General features: G+C 39.8%; 1 protein-coding gene across 4 annotated transcripts in view; it reads left to right on the top strand.

Moving 5' to 3' along the window:
• MAPRE2 (microtubule associated protein RP/EB family member 2) overlaps positions 1-19,138 on the top strand; it is a 159,409-nt gene that overhangs the window by 82,010 nt on the left and 58,261 nt on the right. For all 4 annotated transcript variants that reach the window (XM_025886361.2, XM_073898350.1, XM_073898351.1 and 1 more), the window contains one exon: positions 6,209-6,336. In XM_025886361.2, the coding sequence (XP_025742146.2) occupies positions 6,216-6,336 (121 nt within the window). In that variant the 5' untranslated portion in view covers positions 6,209-6,215. The remainder of the gene's footprint in view (positions 1-6,208; positions 6,337-19,138) is intronic.

Below are 19,138 nucleotides of genomic sequence, written 5' to 3'. Positions count from 1 at the left end.
GGAACTAGAGGGTGTTATGCTGAGTGAAATAAGTCAATCAGAGAAAGACATGTATCATATGACCTCACTGATATGAGGGATTCTTAATCTCAGGAAACAAACTGTGGGTTACTGGAGTGGTGGGGGGTGGGAGGGTTGGGGTGGCTGGGTGATAGACATTGAGGAGGGTATGTGCTATGGTGAGTGCTGTGAATTGTGTAAGACTGTTGAATCACAGACCTGTACCTCTGAAACAAATAATACATTATATGTTAAAAAAAAAAAAAAAAGATAACAGGAAGGGAAGAATGAAGGGGGGAAATCAGAGAGGGAGACGAACCATGAGAGACTATGGACTCTGAGAAACAGAGTTTTAGAGGGGAGGGGGGTGGGGGGATGGGTTAACCTGGTGATGGGTATTAAAGAGGGCACGTTCTGCATGGAGCACTGGGTGTTATATGCAAACAATGAATCATGGAACACTACATCAAAAACTAATGAGGTAATGTATGGTGAATAACATAACATAAATTAAAAAAAAAGAAAAAAAAAGACATTGTGCATTTGGATGGGAAACTAATAAAGGAAGCAAAAGACAACCACAATGTGAAATGACTTGCGAGTGTCTTGGTGAAATTTAGAGGAAGGCTGAATATTTTAATCAGCATGAATTATAATTAGAAATTAACTATACTGGTTCCATTGCGGTTAGTATGAAGTAGGTATGGAAATCTAATGTGGTGGTGGTGTTTTATTTTAGAAAACATAAGAAAATAGGGACACCCGGCTGGCTCAGTCAGTAGAACATGATTTGGGGTCATGAATGCAAGCCCCACGTTGGGTGTAGAGCTTACTTTAAAAAAAAAAAAAAGGAAAAGAAAATTTAAAATATTCCTAACCTTCATTCACTCACCCTCATCTTGGTCTGCCCTCCATTCTGGTTTTCCCACAGGTCCCCTAAAGCAGGTTGCTCTTATTGCTGGGGTTTCTGGGGACTGCTGCTGTTGGTTAGAGAGGGGATGTGGTAGAGATAAGAGTGGTGAGTCTAGTAACTAATTAACTGGAGTTTTTCTAAAGCAAAAATCAGGTGCTATTTCATTGTTCGCCTGGTCTTTCTAATGAGCTCCTTAAAGGCACATAGTGCTTTATCTGCCTTTGTGAGCTGAATGTCTATTTGGACATGGAAAGATTGTTGACCTTAGGTGAATGTTATCAATAAAGACCTGGAGGAGAGTGTGATTCATTGGCAGAACCACCAGCAAAGGAATGACTTGCTTCCCTGTTCTCATGGATTTCTTAAAAGCAGTTGTAACTCTCCCACCTGTTCTTGGTTGCACACTTTTTCAATTAGGAAACCACAGAACATCTCTACTCACTTGTATAGGGATTATCTTTCTAAATCACAGACCTGATTGGATCTCTCCTGCTTTGTGGTTAGTTGTTTTTAAATCATCTGGACAAAAAATTTCATTCCAATTTGGCTGGACTTGGTGTAGCACAACTCTGGGCCTTGCGGCCTCATTCTGCAATGATACATTACATGGTAGAGCAAAGCTTTCCAGTATTGCCTGAGGAAGAAACCATCAGAAGAGTACATCACCTGCCAAAAGTTAGGCCAGCAAATCAAAATTACTCCAAGTACTTTAAAATGTTCTAAATTTTGAATTATGTTTACTAAGGTTTTATATCATTTACATAGTCATTCAGAGTTGATTAGGTATTAAAAGCAAACAGTTTTGTTTAATAGACTAAAGAAAACAGTGCACGTTATTAACCAGATACTCCAAAACCTTTTGTAGAAAAGCAGTGACTGTGGTCCCGTTATCTGAAATGCCAATACTAGAAGGTTTTTTTAGGTCTTCGGGGGAAGAGAATTTAGAGATGAGGGTGCTTTTGGGGATAGATGGATATTTTATATTTATAAAAAAAAATCTTTGGGGTACCTGGTGGCTCAGTCAAGAATATGATTTCAGCTCAGGTCATGATCTCAGGGTCCTGGGATCGAGCCCACACTGGGCTCCCTGCTGAGCCAGGGAGTCTGCTTCTGCCTCTGCCTGCTGCCCCTCCCCTCCTCATGCTCTGTCTCTCAGATAAATAAAATCTTTAAAAAAAAGTCTGCATTTAGCACAGTAGGTAGAAAGCAGATTTTTATTGCAATAAACATAATAAGCACTCCAAACACAACTCTTTTACATAGATTTTTGTGTAAAACAAGATTTTTCTGTCTTATATAGCCATGCTTAAAAATATTTATTTCTCAATACCATTTGTGACTACAGAAATAAGGAACCCTTAGAAGAAATAACTGGTTTTGTGTCTAAGGCAGGAAATGTCCAAGTTGGGCCTGGAACATTTTGTCATACCAGAAAGCAAGGAAGTGATCAAAGACTACTGGGACCTTGTCAGAAGAACTAAAAAACCAGCTTGAATAAGTTCTTGCAAGCTCACACCAGTAAAGATTTAAACTGTGGTCAGTTGAGACGTGGATTGAAACATACTTGCTATGAGTTCATAATTCCACTTCAAAAATAAAAACCTCATTAGTCATGTTTGGAGAATAGTAGAGAACTACCTCATTATTTTGAAAAATGGTAAATAAATCAGGCATCTGTCCTGTCTTTGTTATGTGACCAATACTTGGGAAATTTCTCTTTATAGAACTATTCTAGGTAATCAAAAATGAATAATAGAATATGACTCTGAAGTCTCTAAAGAATTGGTGGATCTAAACAAATATTAATAGCTAACGATGTCCCAAAGGGAGTCAGACATTATGTGTCTCCTGAGGGGAGTTCAAACACTGCAAGGTAGTCCTGCCTCCAAACCCCCAATTAGAACTTGAATCCTCTCTGGCCTGTAGATCAAATGACCCATCTATAGGAACCCAAGGGATAGAGGAATATGTCAAACTACACCAATGGGATACAGTGAGCAAAATCCAGATCATAGAAACTATACAAAAAAACAACCCAGTTCCTTCAACAATTAAAAAAAAAAAAGAAAATATTAGAAATGGAGGAGAAATCTACAGATAAAAGAAATTTAAAGTACATATCAATGAATCATGTCTAAAACTTATTTGTCCAGATTCAAACAAACTGAAAAAAATTATAAGACATTGTAATGCATATTTGATATTATTTTTATTTTCAGATGTGATCATGCTAGAGTTTTTTTAATGTCCTTATCTTTCAGAGAAACATACTGAAATACTTGTAGCAAAACAATAAGATGCTTGGCACTTCAAAACAAACTGGCTTGGGGCACGGAGGGTAGGATTTGGGACAAAGTACTGACTAGTATAAATGGAACAGAATTGACCAATATTGATAACTTGAAGCAAAGATTATAAACACAGCTGGTTTTTTGATGTATCAAAAAACTTTCACAATAAGTTTTATATATATAAAATTTGGGGGGACGCCTGGGTAGCTCAGTTGGTTAGGCATCTGCCTTTGGCTCAGGTCATGAACCCAGGTTCCTGGGATCGAGCCCTGCATTGGTCTCCCTGCTCAGCGGGGAGCCTGCTTCTCCCTCTCCCTCTGCTTGCCACTCCCCCTGCTCATGCTCGCTCTGTGTCAAATAAATAAAATATTTAAAGTAAAATTTTTCAAAATAAAAGTTGATACACACATTTCACATAAAATTATGTAAGTAAGGGCCTGTGAGTGGCTCAGTTGGTTGAGCGTCTGAGTCTTGATTTTGGCTCATGTCATAATCTCAGTTTCATGAGATTGAGCCCCACGTCTGCCTCCATGCTCAGTGCGGAATCTGCTTGAACTTCTCGTTCTCTCTCCTGCCCCCTCCCTGATGCGCACTCTTTCTTTTGTATTTATAAATACATAATTTTTTAAAGATTTAAGTATTATATGTTGCACAGAATTAGTAAAATTGCAAAGTTTCAACCAGGTTTAAATGTTAAAAAAATTTTTTTTACTAGTGTACACCTATTAGAATGGCCAAAATCCAAAACACTGACAATACCAAATGCTGGTGAGGATATGGAGCAACAGAAACTCTCATTCATTGCTGGAAGGAAGTCAAAATGGGTACAGCCACTTTGGATAGACACTTGAGATAGTTTAGTAACTTCTTATAAAATTAAACATACTCTCATACAATCCATCAGTAATGCTCTTTGGTATTTACCCAAATGAATCGAAAACTTATGTCCACACAAAAACCTGCACATGGATGTTTTTAGCAGCTTATTCACAATTGCCAAAGCTTGGAAGCAACCAAGATGTCCTTCATTAGCTGAGTGGTACATTCAGACAGTGGAATAGTCAGTGCTAAAAAGAAATGAGGTATCAAGCCATGAAACAACATGGATGAACCTTCACCGCACATTACTCAGTGAAAGAAGCCAATCTGAAAAGGCTACATGCTGTATGATTCCAGCTGCATGGCATTCTGGGAAAGGCAGAACTATGGAACAGTAAAAAGATCCATGGTTGCCAGAGATTGCTGGGGGTAAGGTATAAATCAGCGGAGCAGAGAGGATTTTTAGAGCAGTGAAACTACTCCGTATGACACTAAAATAGTGGATACATGCCATTGTGTATTTGTGACAACTCGTAGAAGGTACACACCAAGAGTGAACCCTACTGTAAACCACAGACTTTGGGTGATGATAGTGCATGAGTGTAGGTTCATTGATTGTAACAATGTAGCAGCTGGTATGGGATGTGGATAGTGATGGAGGTTGTGTGTATGTGGGGAAAATGGGGTATATGGTAACACTCTACTTCCATTCAATTTTGCTATGAAGAACTCAAACATAAAGTTTATTAATTTAAAAAAAGGAAACTAATTACACAGAACTATAGATAACAAAATATTTTAAGCAAAACTTTTTCTATATATATCACTCTGATGAAAAGTTGGGGAAATAGGTGTCATGAAACAGAAGGAGTAAATTAAAGGGAAGACTCATTGTAATTAGACAGTACATGTCTTTCAAATTATTCAAATGTTTTTATATATTTTTATAAAAGCTTTGTCCAAAGCTTTTAGAAATAGAGAATACCAGATTGAGGATTTTTTTTCGAATGAAACTTATATGAAGCCCATTTCTAAAGTGAATTTCTCCAAAGCTGATTAAAGAAAAAGTACATAGCTTACCTAGCTTATCTACTGCCCTGCTTACTTTACATGGGAGGGGGGTGGGGGAGCACATTCCTGCTTTCAGCATTTGTATTGAAAGCCTGCTCTGCGTCTGGAACTGAATTAGACACCAGGGATATACAAAGAATAAAATGAACAAAATCCCTGCCCTCGTGGAGCTTCTCTCCTAGGTCTATGAAGAGAAGAAGAATAGGAGATGGAAGTGAGGGCATGCACCTCAAAACTGGGGAATGGACCTAGCTGAAGCCACAGCAGTACAAAGGCTTGAAGAGGAAGTGAGCTTGAGGAGTTAAAGAAAACCAGGAGGTTGTCCTGATGGAGTGGAGTGAGGGAGAGGGTAGTAAGGAAAGGTGTCAGAATATATCAGGCCAGCTAAAGCTTGGTAAGAATTTCAATTGTACTGTGGGATGAGCAACCATTGGAGGGTTTTAAACTAAGGAGAGAGAGCATCTGATTTTGCAACTAGGATCACTCTGGCTGCTGTGCTGAGAATACGTGGGGGTGGAGGGGCAAGGGTGCATGGTGGGAGACCCAGGAAAAGACTACTGCAAAGCGTCAGGTGAGCATTGACCAAAGTGGGAAAGACTGGCTCTACTTTGAAGGTAGAGCCAGTAGAATTTGCTGATGGATTGGATGTGGTGGTGAGGGAAACAGAGGAGGCAAGAATGGGCATGGTGTTTATAGCCTGAGCAACTGAATACAACGGAGCTCCCGTTTACATCTCCAAGGAGTGTGCGAAGGGGCACTGTTGACAAGTCATGAAAGTATGATGAAGTTACGCAGAAAGATGAAAGGTGACTCCGGTGCATGCTCTTAACAGACCTGATAACTTTTTAATACCACACACGGTGAGACCAAGTTACATGAGAAAATAGATATCTCAGAACCTAAAAAACCTTGGAGTCCAGCAGCAGGTGGGAATGTGGAGTGGTACTGCATGAACAATATGTGAAATTTAGTTGTATCTCAGCAAATATGTGGAAGAGAGAGAGAAGAGAAAAGGCTCAGCTGAAGCAGGCCTTTTCCATCCCTTAGAGTCCTGCCAGGGGTCCTGACCTTTTATGTTTCAGAGTTAATTTTTTCCTTATTTGTCTTTTTCTAGTTGGGGAATGGCGGTCAATGTGTATTCTACCTCGATAACCCAAGAGACTATGAGCAGACATGACATCATCGCATGGGTTAATGACATAGTATCTTTAAACTACACAAAAGTGGAACAGCTTTGTTCAGGTAAGGGATTCTTTTTTAAGAATGTATTTACCTAAGTGTTTACTCATGTGAAATGTTATTTTATGAACCACAGATGATGCATCTTGGGTAGAAAAAAATACCAGTATTGATATATAATTAAAGGGGAAAAACTCAGATATAACCAAAGAACATGCAGAGGGAAATGACCGTGGGCATCTAAGAGCATAGAACAGTCCCAACATCTATTACAAACGGTCTCTATAATGCCTTCTTCTTGGTCTTCTGGGCGCTTCTCAGTCATTGCATCAGCAACCACGCTTCTGTTCCTAAAACACAGATTGGGTCTTGCAGCCCCTACTTAAAAAACCTCCCAGGCTCCACCTTGTCCTTCCTACAGGATAAAATTCATTGTTTTTCATGGCCGATAAAGGTTTTTCTGTTTTTGCTGCATCCTAGCTCCTCAATTTCTGCGTCTCTCCCCATACCTCAGTCCTACAAAATACTCTTGGGTTCCCTACAGACTGCCTTTTGCATCCCATAACTTTTTTTCATGCTCCCTTTGCTGAAAAGGTCTTTCTTCTTTTCATTTGTGTTAAAATCTCACTGACTCTTGTCACCCCTCTGAAGAGTTCCCCAGATCTCCCAAAACACTGTGCCCACTCTTCCAGAGTAAGACTTGACCATGCTGTGTTAGAAGGTCCAACTCCTGCTCCCCTGAAGGCACCAGAAGTCCTTGAGGACAGGACTGAGTTTTATTCTTCATCAGATGCAGGTATCGTCAGGTACTTGCACCATGCCTGGTATAAAGTAGGTCTGCAGGGAATGCACGTTGAGTTTAAAAAAAAATGAAGTGCTCGCTTTGGCAGCACATATACTAAAAAAAAAAAAAAATGAAGATTTGACTTCAGTGATAAAGTAGGAGCATGTTATAAAAACGTGCCCATGGTAAAGTAATTCATTTTTAGAGTATTTATCAGGGAAAGTCTTCCTTTGGATATAGGAAGTATTTTCTTCTTGTGGAAACTTACAGGTAAGAGATTTCCTCTCTGGCTCTGACATGAAAATGGTATTAGGAAATATTCCTGAAGTGTGTTCTCATGAAATTCCGCAAGACATAACAGATAACGGAGGAGTTAGCAGGTTGAGCTCGTACAGGGGAAGACCCCTCCTGTTTTTCCCAGGAGGGCCTGTGTAAGGAGATTTCATGAAGTGTAGTCAGAATTTGGAAAGTCCCCAGGGTCCCCCGCAGATAAGCCTGAGTCCACCACCCTCCAGTGACTATATTCTCCTTTGTCCAGGTCAAGATTTGAGAACACTCTAGAGGACAGACTTTCACTAGTATTGACAGGTCTTCTCCCATGATTGTTTGTCTCCCAAGGAACACAGTGAGGTTGGCTAGAGCTAAGGCATTAACTCACTCACCCTCCCTGCGCCCAGGCCTCAAACCTAAGTCCTGTGATTTGTGAGATCAATAATGGATGCTCACCAACCAGTTCTTTGCCCTTGAGTACAAGCTGAAGAAAAGCTGGCATAGACTGTGGTGATGTGCGAAGTCTGTATTGTTGGCCTGTTGAAATGACCCCAATAGTCACTATTGGCAACAGCCCCTGTTACATCTCACTCAACTGCAGATCTCTACACAGTCACATTTTATGGTACTATTCTTGCTATGCATTCTAGAGTGCTCCAGCATTTTACTTTTAATTTGCTGGGGGGAGGGGGAACCCCAGAGTTTTCTGTTGTTAGCAATCCCCTTGTTAACAGTGCACACTCTTTCAGTACCGTCATTGTTACTAGTTCCATTTCTCCACGGTGACTGACACATACCGTTCACTCAGAAATGCTTGCTGCAGGGTGCATGAAAATCCGTTTGCAACTGCTAGGGGCAAAGACAGAAAGGTGTATCTTACTCTCAAAGTGGGCGTATGCACATGTGGATAAGGGGAATAGGGTTGGTTATCAAGAAAAGAGATGGGAAGGAAGGAGTTCAGTGGTAGATGAGCCCGTGAACAGCATTTTCTCTGTAATAAGCATGGAGAGTTTTTGCTAGCAAATGCAATGAGAAGGCAATCAGAATTTTTAGAGTAGTAATAGATGTAAGTAATTTCTTTGCTCATCTTTCGCATTTCTAATAAAGCAAATGCCACAAAATTTTCAGCAGCCTTTGTGAAAGATTCTTGTAGAGTTCTCTTAAAGCATTGGTATGCATTTTACAGCCACTTGCAGCTTGATGAAACCTGCTAGAAACCATTTTGGTCACTCCTGAACAGGTAATTTTCATTAAGATAACTCACTGGCTCCCTAAGGCTACAAGGTTGATGATTCTGAAGAATAAAGTAGATTTAAAGGTTCCTTCCTGCTCTGAAACAGTTTTTGGCTCAAAAAACTGTAGGATAGAGGTTAACATGTTTTTTGCCTAAATCATGTTAATCCGTGTAGTACAAAGACAGGTCTTCAATTTTAGGTAGTACTTTCCTCAAACTGTAGACCATATGCATTTATAATCTCCTGTGGGGCTCCTTAAAATGTAGATTCTTAGGATCCTTGACCTTCTCAATCAGTTTCTCTGGATGTGAAGCCTAAAATCTCTATTTTAACAAGCACCCCAGTACTTTTGTGCTGTAGCAAAGAGCTTACAGTGCATGTTAGAGAAACCCCAAACCACAAGAAATAAAGTTAAAATATCCAAAACCTATCGGGCACAGTTTCCTCATTCATAATTTAGTCTGTGACTCTTCCCTTCTTCAGTGGCATTTAGCAGGAAGAAGCAATCTATTTATTGATTTATGAGTTTATTTATTTATACCCTTCATTGTTCAATAAGACCTTTAAGGCAGCTAGGACAGCGCTGTTAGGATAAGAACAAATCACTAAGTGATTTCTCCTCATCGTACTTACAAGTAGTCAAATTCTTGGCTAATAGTTTTTTCTTCAACTTTTATTTTAGTGACTTCAGTGTACTGTGTGTGGTTGTATTTTAGTATGCTGTGGGAAAACACAAAATAACTTCACACATTTAAACTGATTTTTTCCTTATTCAGTAAAATTATTTCTTTTTGTGAAAGACTTATGCTCTAATTCTGGCAGTTCCCCTTTGGCTTTTTTTTTTCCCATTTGCATTATTTTCTTTTTTATTTCCAGCTAAGAGATCTCCCTCCAGCTAGTACTAAACCTGATGTCAGCTTTTCTTTATAGCTCATAGAGAAGCAACCTACTGCTTCACATTTGTGTTCCTTTTTCTTCAGGATTCTCTGCCTTTATATGACATTGATTTGTATATAAGCATCTTAAAAGAGAGGTGGTGTGAGAAGGCCTAACACTTGGAGATAGATTGCAGTGAGTTGCAAAACAATGAAATGACTCACTCTTATCTCCTGTTATTTTATTCCACGGATGTAACCTTATGAAAATTTCCTTTGAACAGTAAATCTGGGTCCCAGAATCATATGCGTATTTAGTGTGCCTTCATTTCTTGTGAAAAGCAGCCTTTACCTTTCAGGTGAAAGAAGAGGCTGTGTAAATGGACAGCAGTATAACAGTGGATGTGCACATATACCTGTAATCACCTAAATCTGTTGTAAAAATGAACAGTATTTGTGGATTTCCCACAGTTGAATTAGGGGATTGAACCCCATGAAACACAAGATTGATTCAGCTTCAAAATACTAGGTTGTGGTTCAGTTGCTTTATAAAATTCCCACAGCTTTTTGTGGAGTGAGATACTTTGTTTTTGCTTCAGTACCAGCTCAAACCAGTGAATATTCTATAAGGTACTCAAGAGGAAGGATGGACAGCATGGTGCTAAAAATCCAGAAAGAAAAAAAAGAAAAAACAGCTTTAACAACTTGAGACACCATGTTGGAGTTGACCACAAAGGTAGCAGGCTATATGGAGAGGAACAGGAAGAAATGGGAAGAGGAATTTGATGGGGGTGGAAGAAATGTCCCTTTTCCTTTTCCTCTGCAGCCTGCTTCCCCTGTTCTCATACATGAAACCTCCTTTGAAACTTTTGGCCTCCATTTTTCTGTGTCCCCAGCCTCTCCTGCCTACGGGGATCTAAGCTGCAAAGCCACTGGGTCTGCTGCTGAGTCACTACCGGGGCTTGCCCAGCCCCCTTGCGGCCAGTGGCTCTCCCATTCCTCCAAAGCCCAGCACAGACTGCCTGTCCTCTCTGTGCGACTCTCCCTTACTCCTTCCCACCCATTCCGCAGGACCAGCCAACTGCTGACTTTTTACACCTTCAGAGACACAAACCGCATGTCAGGTGGGCACTGCCTGGACTGTCACCATGCTGGCTAACAGCTCAGTTATCTTCCTGAGCATTTTAGTATTTTAGTAAAATTTAATTGAAATTAAACTATTTTTTCAGATGGAAAAATGTAGGTGTTTTCTTCACTAGCTTAAAAAGAAACACGATCAGTATTTGATTCAGTTTCAATTTGTGCTTCTCTAAATTATTTCAAGTTCTGTCTTGGATCAAGTTTCTTGTATTTTTTTTTTCTTCCGGGAAAGCTTCTAGATTCAGCTGGTCATATTGCAGTCACTGTAGTCACATATACAATTCTGGGTCCTTGATGGCTCTCTGGAAGGACGAGTCTTCCCAGAAACACTTGGGTTCACAAAGGTGCGGCTATCTGCCATGCCCCGGGGCCTGGACAGGTGCTGTGAGCCTAGCAGAATATTCTTTGTGACCATTTCTGACTGCAGTCTGTGCCTCTTAAATAGGTTAATCCCATCCTAGTGTGTTGTCCCCTGGCCTTTTTTCTTCTCTCCGCAGAGACCTCTTTCAGGACAGGTTAGTGATGAAATCAGCTCAGAGTCTAAATTTAGTAGACCTTCTCCTGTTGGCTCTCTGGAACTGAAACCAAGTAAGGATGTTTCATCTGTGTCTGTCAGCTCAAGAGCTTACTTAGCTTTATAAAATCAGACTGTTATTTGCTGTAAGAAAATTAAGTCCTCTTGGATTGTGTTGCTATGGTTATAGATGTAATTGTATTATAATGGAATATTATTCATGTTTGTGACCTATTATGTAGAGAGGTAAGGGTTTTTTTTGTTTGGAGTTTTCTTTGGTGACATTTTTTCCCCCCAGTTTTATTTTAAAATCCATTTACTTGGTCTTAGTATACCGACTAATTAAAGAGCAAGGGGGCAAAAAGTTAGTTGAGTAATGGAGGGAGTGGTCCAGCCTCAGGTTCAATCACTGCAGTGGGCAGTATACTCCTGTGTCTCAACTAATGCACAGGATGAAAGGGAGTTTCTTTTTTGAGCAGAATATGGAATACAGTAGTCTTTTTTTCCTTTTAAATTTGTTTATTTACATATATCTTTTTTTAAATTCTTCATTTAAATTCAATGTAATTGACATATACTGTATTATTAGTTTCAGGAGTAGAATTTAGTGATTCATCAGTTGCATATAATACCCAGTACTCATTACATCAAGTGCCCTTCTTAATGCCCATCACCCAGTTACCCCATTCCCCTAGCCACCTCCCCTCCAACAACCCTCTGTTTCCTAGAGTTCAACATCTCTTATGGTTTGCCTTGCTCTCTGTTTTCATCTTATTTTATTTTTCCTTTCCTTCCTGTGCTCATCTGTGTTTCCTTCCTGTGTGTTTTGTTTCTTAAATTCCACATGAGTGAAATTATATGGTATTTATCTTTCTCTGACTGACTTTGCTCAGCATAATACCCTCTAGTTCCATCCACGTCGTTGCAAATGGCAAGATTCATTCTTTTTGGTGGCTGAATAATATTCCATTATGTATATATACACACCACATCTTTATCCATTCATCTGTTGATGGACATCTGGGCTCTTGCCATAGGTTTATTTTGCACCTTGCTGCTATAAACAGTGGGGTGCAGGTGCCCCTTTAAATCACTATATTTTTGTATCCTTTGGATAAATACCTAGTAATGCAATTGCTGGGTCATAGGGTAGTTCTATTTTCAACTGTCTGAGGAACCTCCATACTGTTTTCCAGAGTGGTTGCACCAGCTTGCATTCCCACCAACAGTGTAGGAGGGTTCCCCTTTCTCCGCATCCCCGCCAACATCTGTCATTTCCTGACTTGTTAATCTTAGCCATTCAGACTGGTGTGAGGTGGTGGTAATCTCATTGTGGTTTAGATTTGTATTCCCCTGATGCCAAGTGATTTTGAGCATGTTTTCATGTATCTGTTGGCCATTTGTATGTCTTCTTTGGAGAAATGTCTGTTCATGTTTTCTGACCATTTCTTGACTGGATTATTTGGTTTTTGGGTGTTGAGTTTGATAAATTCTTTACAGATTTTGGATACTAGCCCTTTATCTGATAAGACATTTACAAATATCTTCTCCCATTGGGTAGGTTGCCTTTTAGTTTTGTTGACTGTTCCTTTGTTGTGCAATACTGAAAGTAAACATAAGTTGGTGCTTTTGTTTCTGTTGGGTTTTTTGTTTACTGCCTTTTGTAATGCTAAATACCCTTGTGGGAAAAAAAAGTGTGTATGTATTCACTTCATTGATCAAACTGCCCCTGTAGATTTGGTTTTTTATGTATATGGATAATACATCTTTGAAAGCAATCAGCCACATCTTCCTCTAGCTCATTACTGTATTCAGTTCTGATAATCAGTTTAGTTTTATTTGGTACACATGTTTTGAGCCTTTCCTTGGGTTGGGCCCTGGGAACCCAAATAAATAAAACATAAGTCAGAGAAAAACAATTATTGTATGATTTCACTCGTATGTGGAATTTAAGAAACAAAACAGAATCATAGGGGAAGGGGGCGGAAAATAAGATGAAATCTGAGAGGGAGACAAACCCTAAGAGACTCTTAACTGTAGGAAACAAACTGAGGGTTGCTGGAGGAGAGTGGGTAACTGGGTGATGGGCATTAAGGAGGACACATGATGTAATGAGCACTGGGTGTTGTATACAACTGATGAATCACTGAACTCTACCTCTGAAACTAATATACCATATGTTAATTGAATTTAAATTAAAAAAAAAAGTGGTCATTGTCCTCTAGGAGCTCAGTACAGCATGGTTCTGTCCTTGCAAAAGACTAGAGACCATGCTGTGGTAAGTGCTGCTTTGGAAGAGCTTTGGATATACAAAGGAGGGAGGGGGTGGAGTCATGGGGAGTCTGTAAAGAAGGACCTTCCTTCGGGTTCCTTGGGAGTTGGGTGGGTGCTGCCTGGATGACTTAGAATGACCATAGTTTGGGAAAGACCTCAGAAATCCTCCCTCTTGAGTTGGATGGGGTGACCAGTATGTAAGATAATATGTGTTTTATTAGGTACAGCCCTGAAATACATGAAGCATGTTGTCTTCTATAAGAGAAATACAATTTTTCCTCATGATCTCATCATAGGAGTATGTGAAGATTGATTTTACTGCATTTGAAGCAACTATGCATGCATGGGATATTCTCAGGAAACCATAGAATTGCTCATTTCTTTGTGAGAAATGCAGCAAATATTTTTTCAAGTTTTATATATTTAAGTAATCTCAAACTCATGACCCCGAGATCAAGAGTTGCATGCCCTTCCAACTGAGCCAGCCAGGCACCCCACAACAAACATCTTAAATTCCATAGAGCCAGTCCTCAGTGATAACTGCTCAGGTCCCTAACTAGGTAAGTGTCATGTGACTCCATTAATATTTTTCACAGGTACAAATCTACAGATGCGTCCTTTCTATTCTTACTCATTTCTACTGGAGTTCCTCATAGGTAATCATGAACACCATAAAATAGGGGAAATAGACTGGAAAATATATCACCTAGAATGTGATTATTTTCTTGAAGACTGGCAGTATTTATACTTAACAAAAAATCAAGGAACGTGTAGTCACAATGAACTAAATATATAATACCTTAACAGAAACAAAGCTAATTAATGACATCTTATTAGAAACTCAAATTAATACCTTTGAGAATTCTCAATAAAATCCCAAAAACTGTTAATAATTGTATGAATTTGTACAAAGCAATCCCTTAAATTCTAGACTTTATTTTCCGTTATTTGGGAAAATTCACAGATGTCCTAGATGAATGCCATCTTCAGGGTTCTAAGTATATTGCTAATTCAGGAACCCATTATCACACAATTTTTTGGATTCAGGTTCTTTTTTCTTCTAATCTATAGCAAGACTCTGCTGAGTTTTACTGGCTCAAAAACCATGAATGGGTCCATGGTTATGAGTCCAGAGATGAGCACTGTTGCACTGTGGTGGGTCCAGGTGATGAGGCTCAGACGGGTGGAAGTATAGGGCCAAGACTAGGAATGCACTTGAGAAGCCCCAACATTGACTCCACCAGCTCGGCTGCCTGGAGGCCTGACTCCATGGTCCCAGGAATCTTGGTGAAGAGTTTGGGAAACATCAGGCTGGAGCCCAAGGACATAGTGGATTTTAAGACTCATTTGTAATTTATAATTCTAATTTCAGAAACTTTTAGAGCCCCTTCTCCTCTCATTTTGTCTCTTTTATAAGATGCTTACTTTTAAAGCATATATGTTTATTTTGAAATTATTCACCAAGATCTATAAAAACAAGTATCTTAAGGGGAAAAAAAAGAGTATATTCCGATATATTGAGTTGTTTTGATTTTTCTAAAGATGTCATTTACTTTACATGATGGATTTGTTCCTTATAAAACATTACTTTGTATTCATACTGCTTTTTCTTTCCCTTTTCAGTTTAAATCATCCAAAGACTTTAACAGGAAGAGTATAAAATTGGGGGAAAATAGCCATTTCCTTTCGTAAATGAACTTGTGATTACTTAAGCACCTCATATGTTTATCTGGGGAAAGACTTGGGGCCTGGAAAAGCCCTTGGATGTTTTTCAGTAGATAAACTGGAGGATCTCAGGAATGTGTTCATAGCCTTTCTTTGCTAGTGGGAGACCAAGGACCTCCTTTTGTTCTTTGGTTCTTTGCCCTTTGAATCTAAAACATGCCTTTTGGAAATTCATATTTCATATCTGAAACAATCCAGTTCAATCCTATTCATTCTTACAGCTCTGATTATTTTAACCAGGCACGTAATACATAGTTTTATGCTTAAGGAGTATAAGAATGATATCAGGAGACCTCAGCTTTTATATATTGCTCTTTACCATTTTCGTGCCTTTATGTGTATTTACTTTAATTCTTATAACAGCCCTGCATGGAAGAATGGGAATTTTTAATTTGTATTTTATATAGGAGGATAAAAGCTCAGGGAAGCTAAATGTTCACGGGCGACACTAGAACTGGGGTCCCCTTGGATCCAAACTTATGCCCTCCTTGCTGTATGTGTGATGGCTGTGGGTATGGTAGTTCACTGTGTTGTGTGCACACGTATGTATTTGATTTTTTTCCTTATCTGTTAATCAGGAGCCCATTGAACATCTCTTGGATGTTAGAGGAGGAGGAGTTAGAAGTCTGTACCCTCATCCTTTACATTGCCGCTTGAAGACAGGAGATGTGTCTGGGCATTCTTTTGATGACAAGGGTGTGACCCAGTGGTCTCATCAAGGCCTCTCTTAGCAAAGGTAGTGAGACATTAGGAGAAACACCCAGGTGCTTGCTCCCAGTCTCAGAATGATTTTTCCCTGCCCTACTTACTGAGGATGGTGTAGAGAAAGAGCCTTTCCTCTCTGCCTTTTGTTCCCGCTCCTGCTCTGAATTCTTTCTCTCCAAGCAAGACAGGGTGGCTCTGAGATTTCATCCCCCTCCTTGGAAGAGAGCTATTCGGCTGTCTCAGAATGATTCCTGGCCAGTGAAGCCATAGCCAACTTAATGCCTCCTCTAGAGACAGACTTAAGCACGTGGGTGCCTGGTCCACCCTTTAAATCTAAATCTCAAGAATGTAGCCCTTTCCTCACGTTGAATCCAGGCTGGCTTTAACAAGCTTGTGTCTGAGAGGACTTCATATCCTCATTTCCTCCTTTCTGCGCTCTTGAGGAAAAAGAACATCGTCTAGAATAGTTGTTTTACAAGTCTGGTCCCCCCAAAGGCCGGATGCATCAAGGTATCACTGTTTTCCCAGTATTTCTTTCAGTTCAGTAAACCCGGTGGCAGGAGCTCTGCTAAGACGTCTGCTGGTACTTCCCCAACCCCTTCAGCATGAAAAGCTGATTTTCTTAGCCTTCTAGGAAGGCACATGCTAATGCAGTATTAAAGAATATTCACCCATTTCCCATCCATTTCTGTCCCCTTATTCCCATACCTGTTTCCCAGCTCCAGGCAGAAATTCTGGAGCTGTCAGTTTTATAGTTGTAGTAGACACTGTGCTAACACAGTAGAAAGGTGGGTTGGATACCACTTCCAGTCTTAATGAGTTACCAGTCAATTAGGAGAGAGACATCTAATTAAAATACAAGTCAACCCGCTTCTGGGCTTCCATACCCATTATGGTGAAATAGTTCATTCTGTGCAAAGAATAGCAAAACTTCATAGAAGAAGTGCTATTTAGACTAACCTTTAAAGAATGAGAATTCTCTATTCAAGTGTAAAAAGTGTCAAAAGGACATTTTAGGCAGAAAATGTTTGCTGAAGGCAGAGAAAAGATGCAGTGTTTTATGCATGTACATGTGTGCATAAGACTGGGACACAAAGATTCAAGGCAGCAGAAGAGGGACAGTAATGTTTCAAGTAATAAATGCTGTAGTATTCAAAGATTATTTTAGTCTAGAAAAGGTTCTTGTCTTAGCCTTATTTGGGTCTTTGGCCAAACAGCCATGCAAATTTAGTGGATGGTGAATAAATATTTATGAAGCATAATTTAATTGAACTGCTATTCAAACTAGGTTTTTTAATGTGGTTAAGATTCAGGCCAAGAAGAGGAAGATGGAGATTTTGAGTAAAGGTACCGTTTAGATGTCCTTTTGATGTTGTAACATACAGCTTTGTGTCCCTGAAGTCAGCAGATAATTATTGAATGCCTACTATGTGTCCGGGGATGGGCTAGGATCTGGGAATACAGTTACGTAAAAACAACACAGATCATACCCAGTGGAGACCTGTTCATTTCTCCTTCATACTTGGATCCAGATCATTCAGGTTCCTTTTCTTCCAGCCTCCCTGAATACGAAGCAAAGGTGGAACCAATCCCTGGACAAAAGTAGACATCCAGCCGATCTCCCTGTTCAGATGGCCTCTAACACTAATGGGCACTTTGTGTATGGGAACATCTGAAACGTTAGCGGGCCATCGAGTTTCACACAATTAAGATGATCCAAGCCAGTGGGGTGCCTGGGTGGCTGGGACAGTTAAGCTCCAACTCTTGATCTCAGCTCAGGTCTTGATCTCAGGATCATGAGTTCAAGCCCCATGTTGAGCTCCTACTTTAAAAAAAAAATCAAGCCAAGTAGCTTAAGTTTTCCTGTTCTTCAAAGAAAAGTACTTTTTCTAACCTATTTTTTTCTGAATTATGTTCTTAAATGTACAGCTTATCAGCCATGTAGACACTATAAAAAAGGAGTGTCAAGAGTCGCTGTCAAATGCTTGGGCATGTTAGAATTGCATACCTGGAAAAAACAATTGGATTGCTTAGCAACTCTACACCGCAACTCTGCAGATTGGGTTTTTTTCCACCCTGTAACCATTACGTAATTCAGACAGATTGCAAATTACCTCTCTGCATTTATTCCCTCCCTTCCAAAGGTTTGATCTTGCCCAAGTATTAACACTCATCGGCTTTTATGACCACATTGTTTGACAATAAGAAGCATGTACATAGGAAACTCATGCCAACACGATTTCCTGCAGTTTCTCTTCTCCATAAGAAGATCGTTCTCCACTTTGATTTCTTCTAGATAACTTTGTATGACAATTCACAGAAGAACTTTAAGAAACTGAATAAGGAGACACATTCTAATGAAAATGTGTATGTCAACTCTAAAATTATATGTAATTGTGTTTAAATCTTATGTTTAAAAAAAACTCCTGCTTTTTTTTATTCCTTTTTTTTTTAATTTCCCCTGTGATCTTATAATTGAATCCCTGAAGTAAATACTCATGCATTCCTCATACTGATTTAGATTTCTAGTAATACTAGAATCTTGCTTAGAAAAGCAACGTATTCTGGGATACCCCTGTGAAATATAAAGAAAACAATTCATTATAGAAGAACATTCTCTCATGTCTCACCATCTGCATGCATGTTAAATGGTGGTTCTTCTAGAAGTGTTGGGGGCTTCTTTTGATACCACCCCTGGCCCTCTGGGCTTTCTCTGCCCCCCGGCTCTCTTCTCTGGGAGCTGGGGGGAAGGGAATGCTCTACTTGTGGCAAGTAGAGGGTGTTACTGGCTTTGGTGAGGGCTGGTGTACTGCACTTAAGGGGGAGCAGTGGTAAGGAGCTGTAACAGTTGAAGTAATGTAGATCTAAGAAGAGCCCAGAGACAGTGACTCAGTCACAGAAAGAGCAACTGTAGAGAGTGGTCCATTGCGTAGAAGTGGACTGTGGGTTTGTTCTGGTCAATTCATACCACTACATCTTACACTACACAAAAAGCTGCTTCGTCAGCTATGAGACCGAGACTTCACATAGTGACCTAGCATGAACTGTTGGTAGAGTGATACGGGCAATGATTCAGTAGATATTCCATGAGAAATTGGGAGGAGTGCATAGGCTTTAGGTCTTTTTTTTTTTTAATTTTTTATTGTTTTATGTTAATCACCATTCATTACATCGTTAGTTTTTGATGTGTTCCATGATTCATTGTTTGTGTATAACACCCAGTGCTCCATGCAGGATGTGCCCTCTTTAATACCCATCACCAGGCTAACCCATCCCCCCACCGCCCTCCCCTCTAGAACCCTCAGTTTGTTTCTCAGAGTCCATCGTCTCTCATGGTTCGTCT

The sequence above is a fragment of the Callorhinus ursinus genome, unplaced genomic scaffold (assembly GCF_003265705.2).
Source record: "Callorhinus ursinus isolate GAN/ISIS: 27379988/994484 unplaced genomic scaffold, GSC_fseal_2.0 scaffold11, whole genome shotgun sequence".
NCBI classification, from domain to species: Eukaryota; Metazoa; Chordata; class Mammalia; order Carnivora; family Otariidae; genus Callorhinus; species Callorhinus ursinus.
This window is presented reverse-complemented; position numbering and strand designations above follow the sequence as displayed.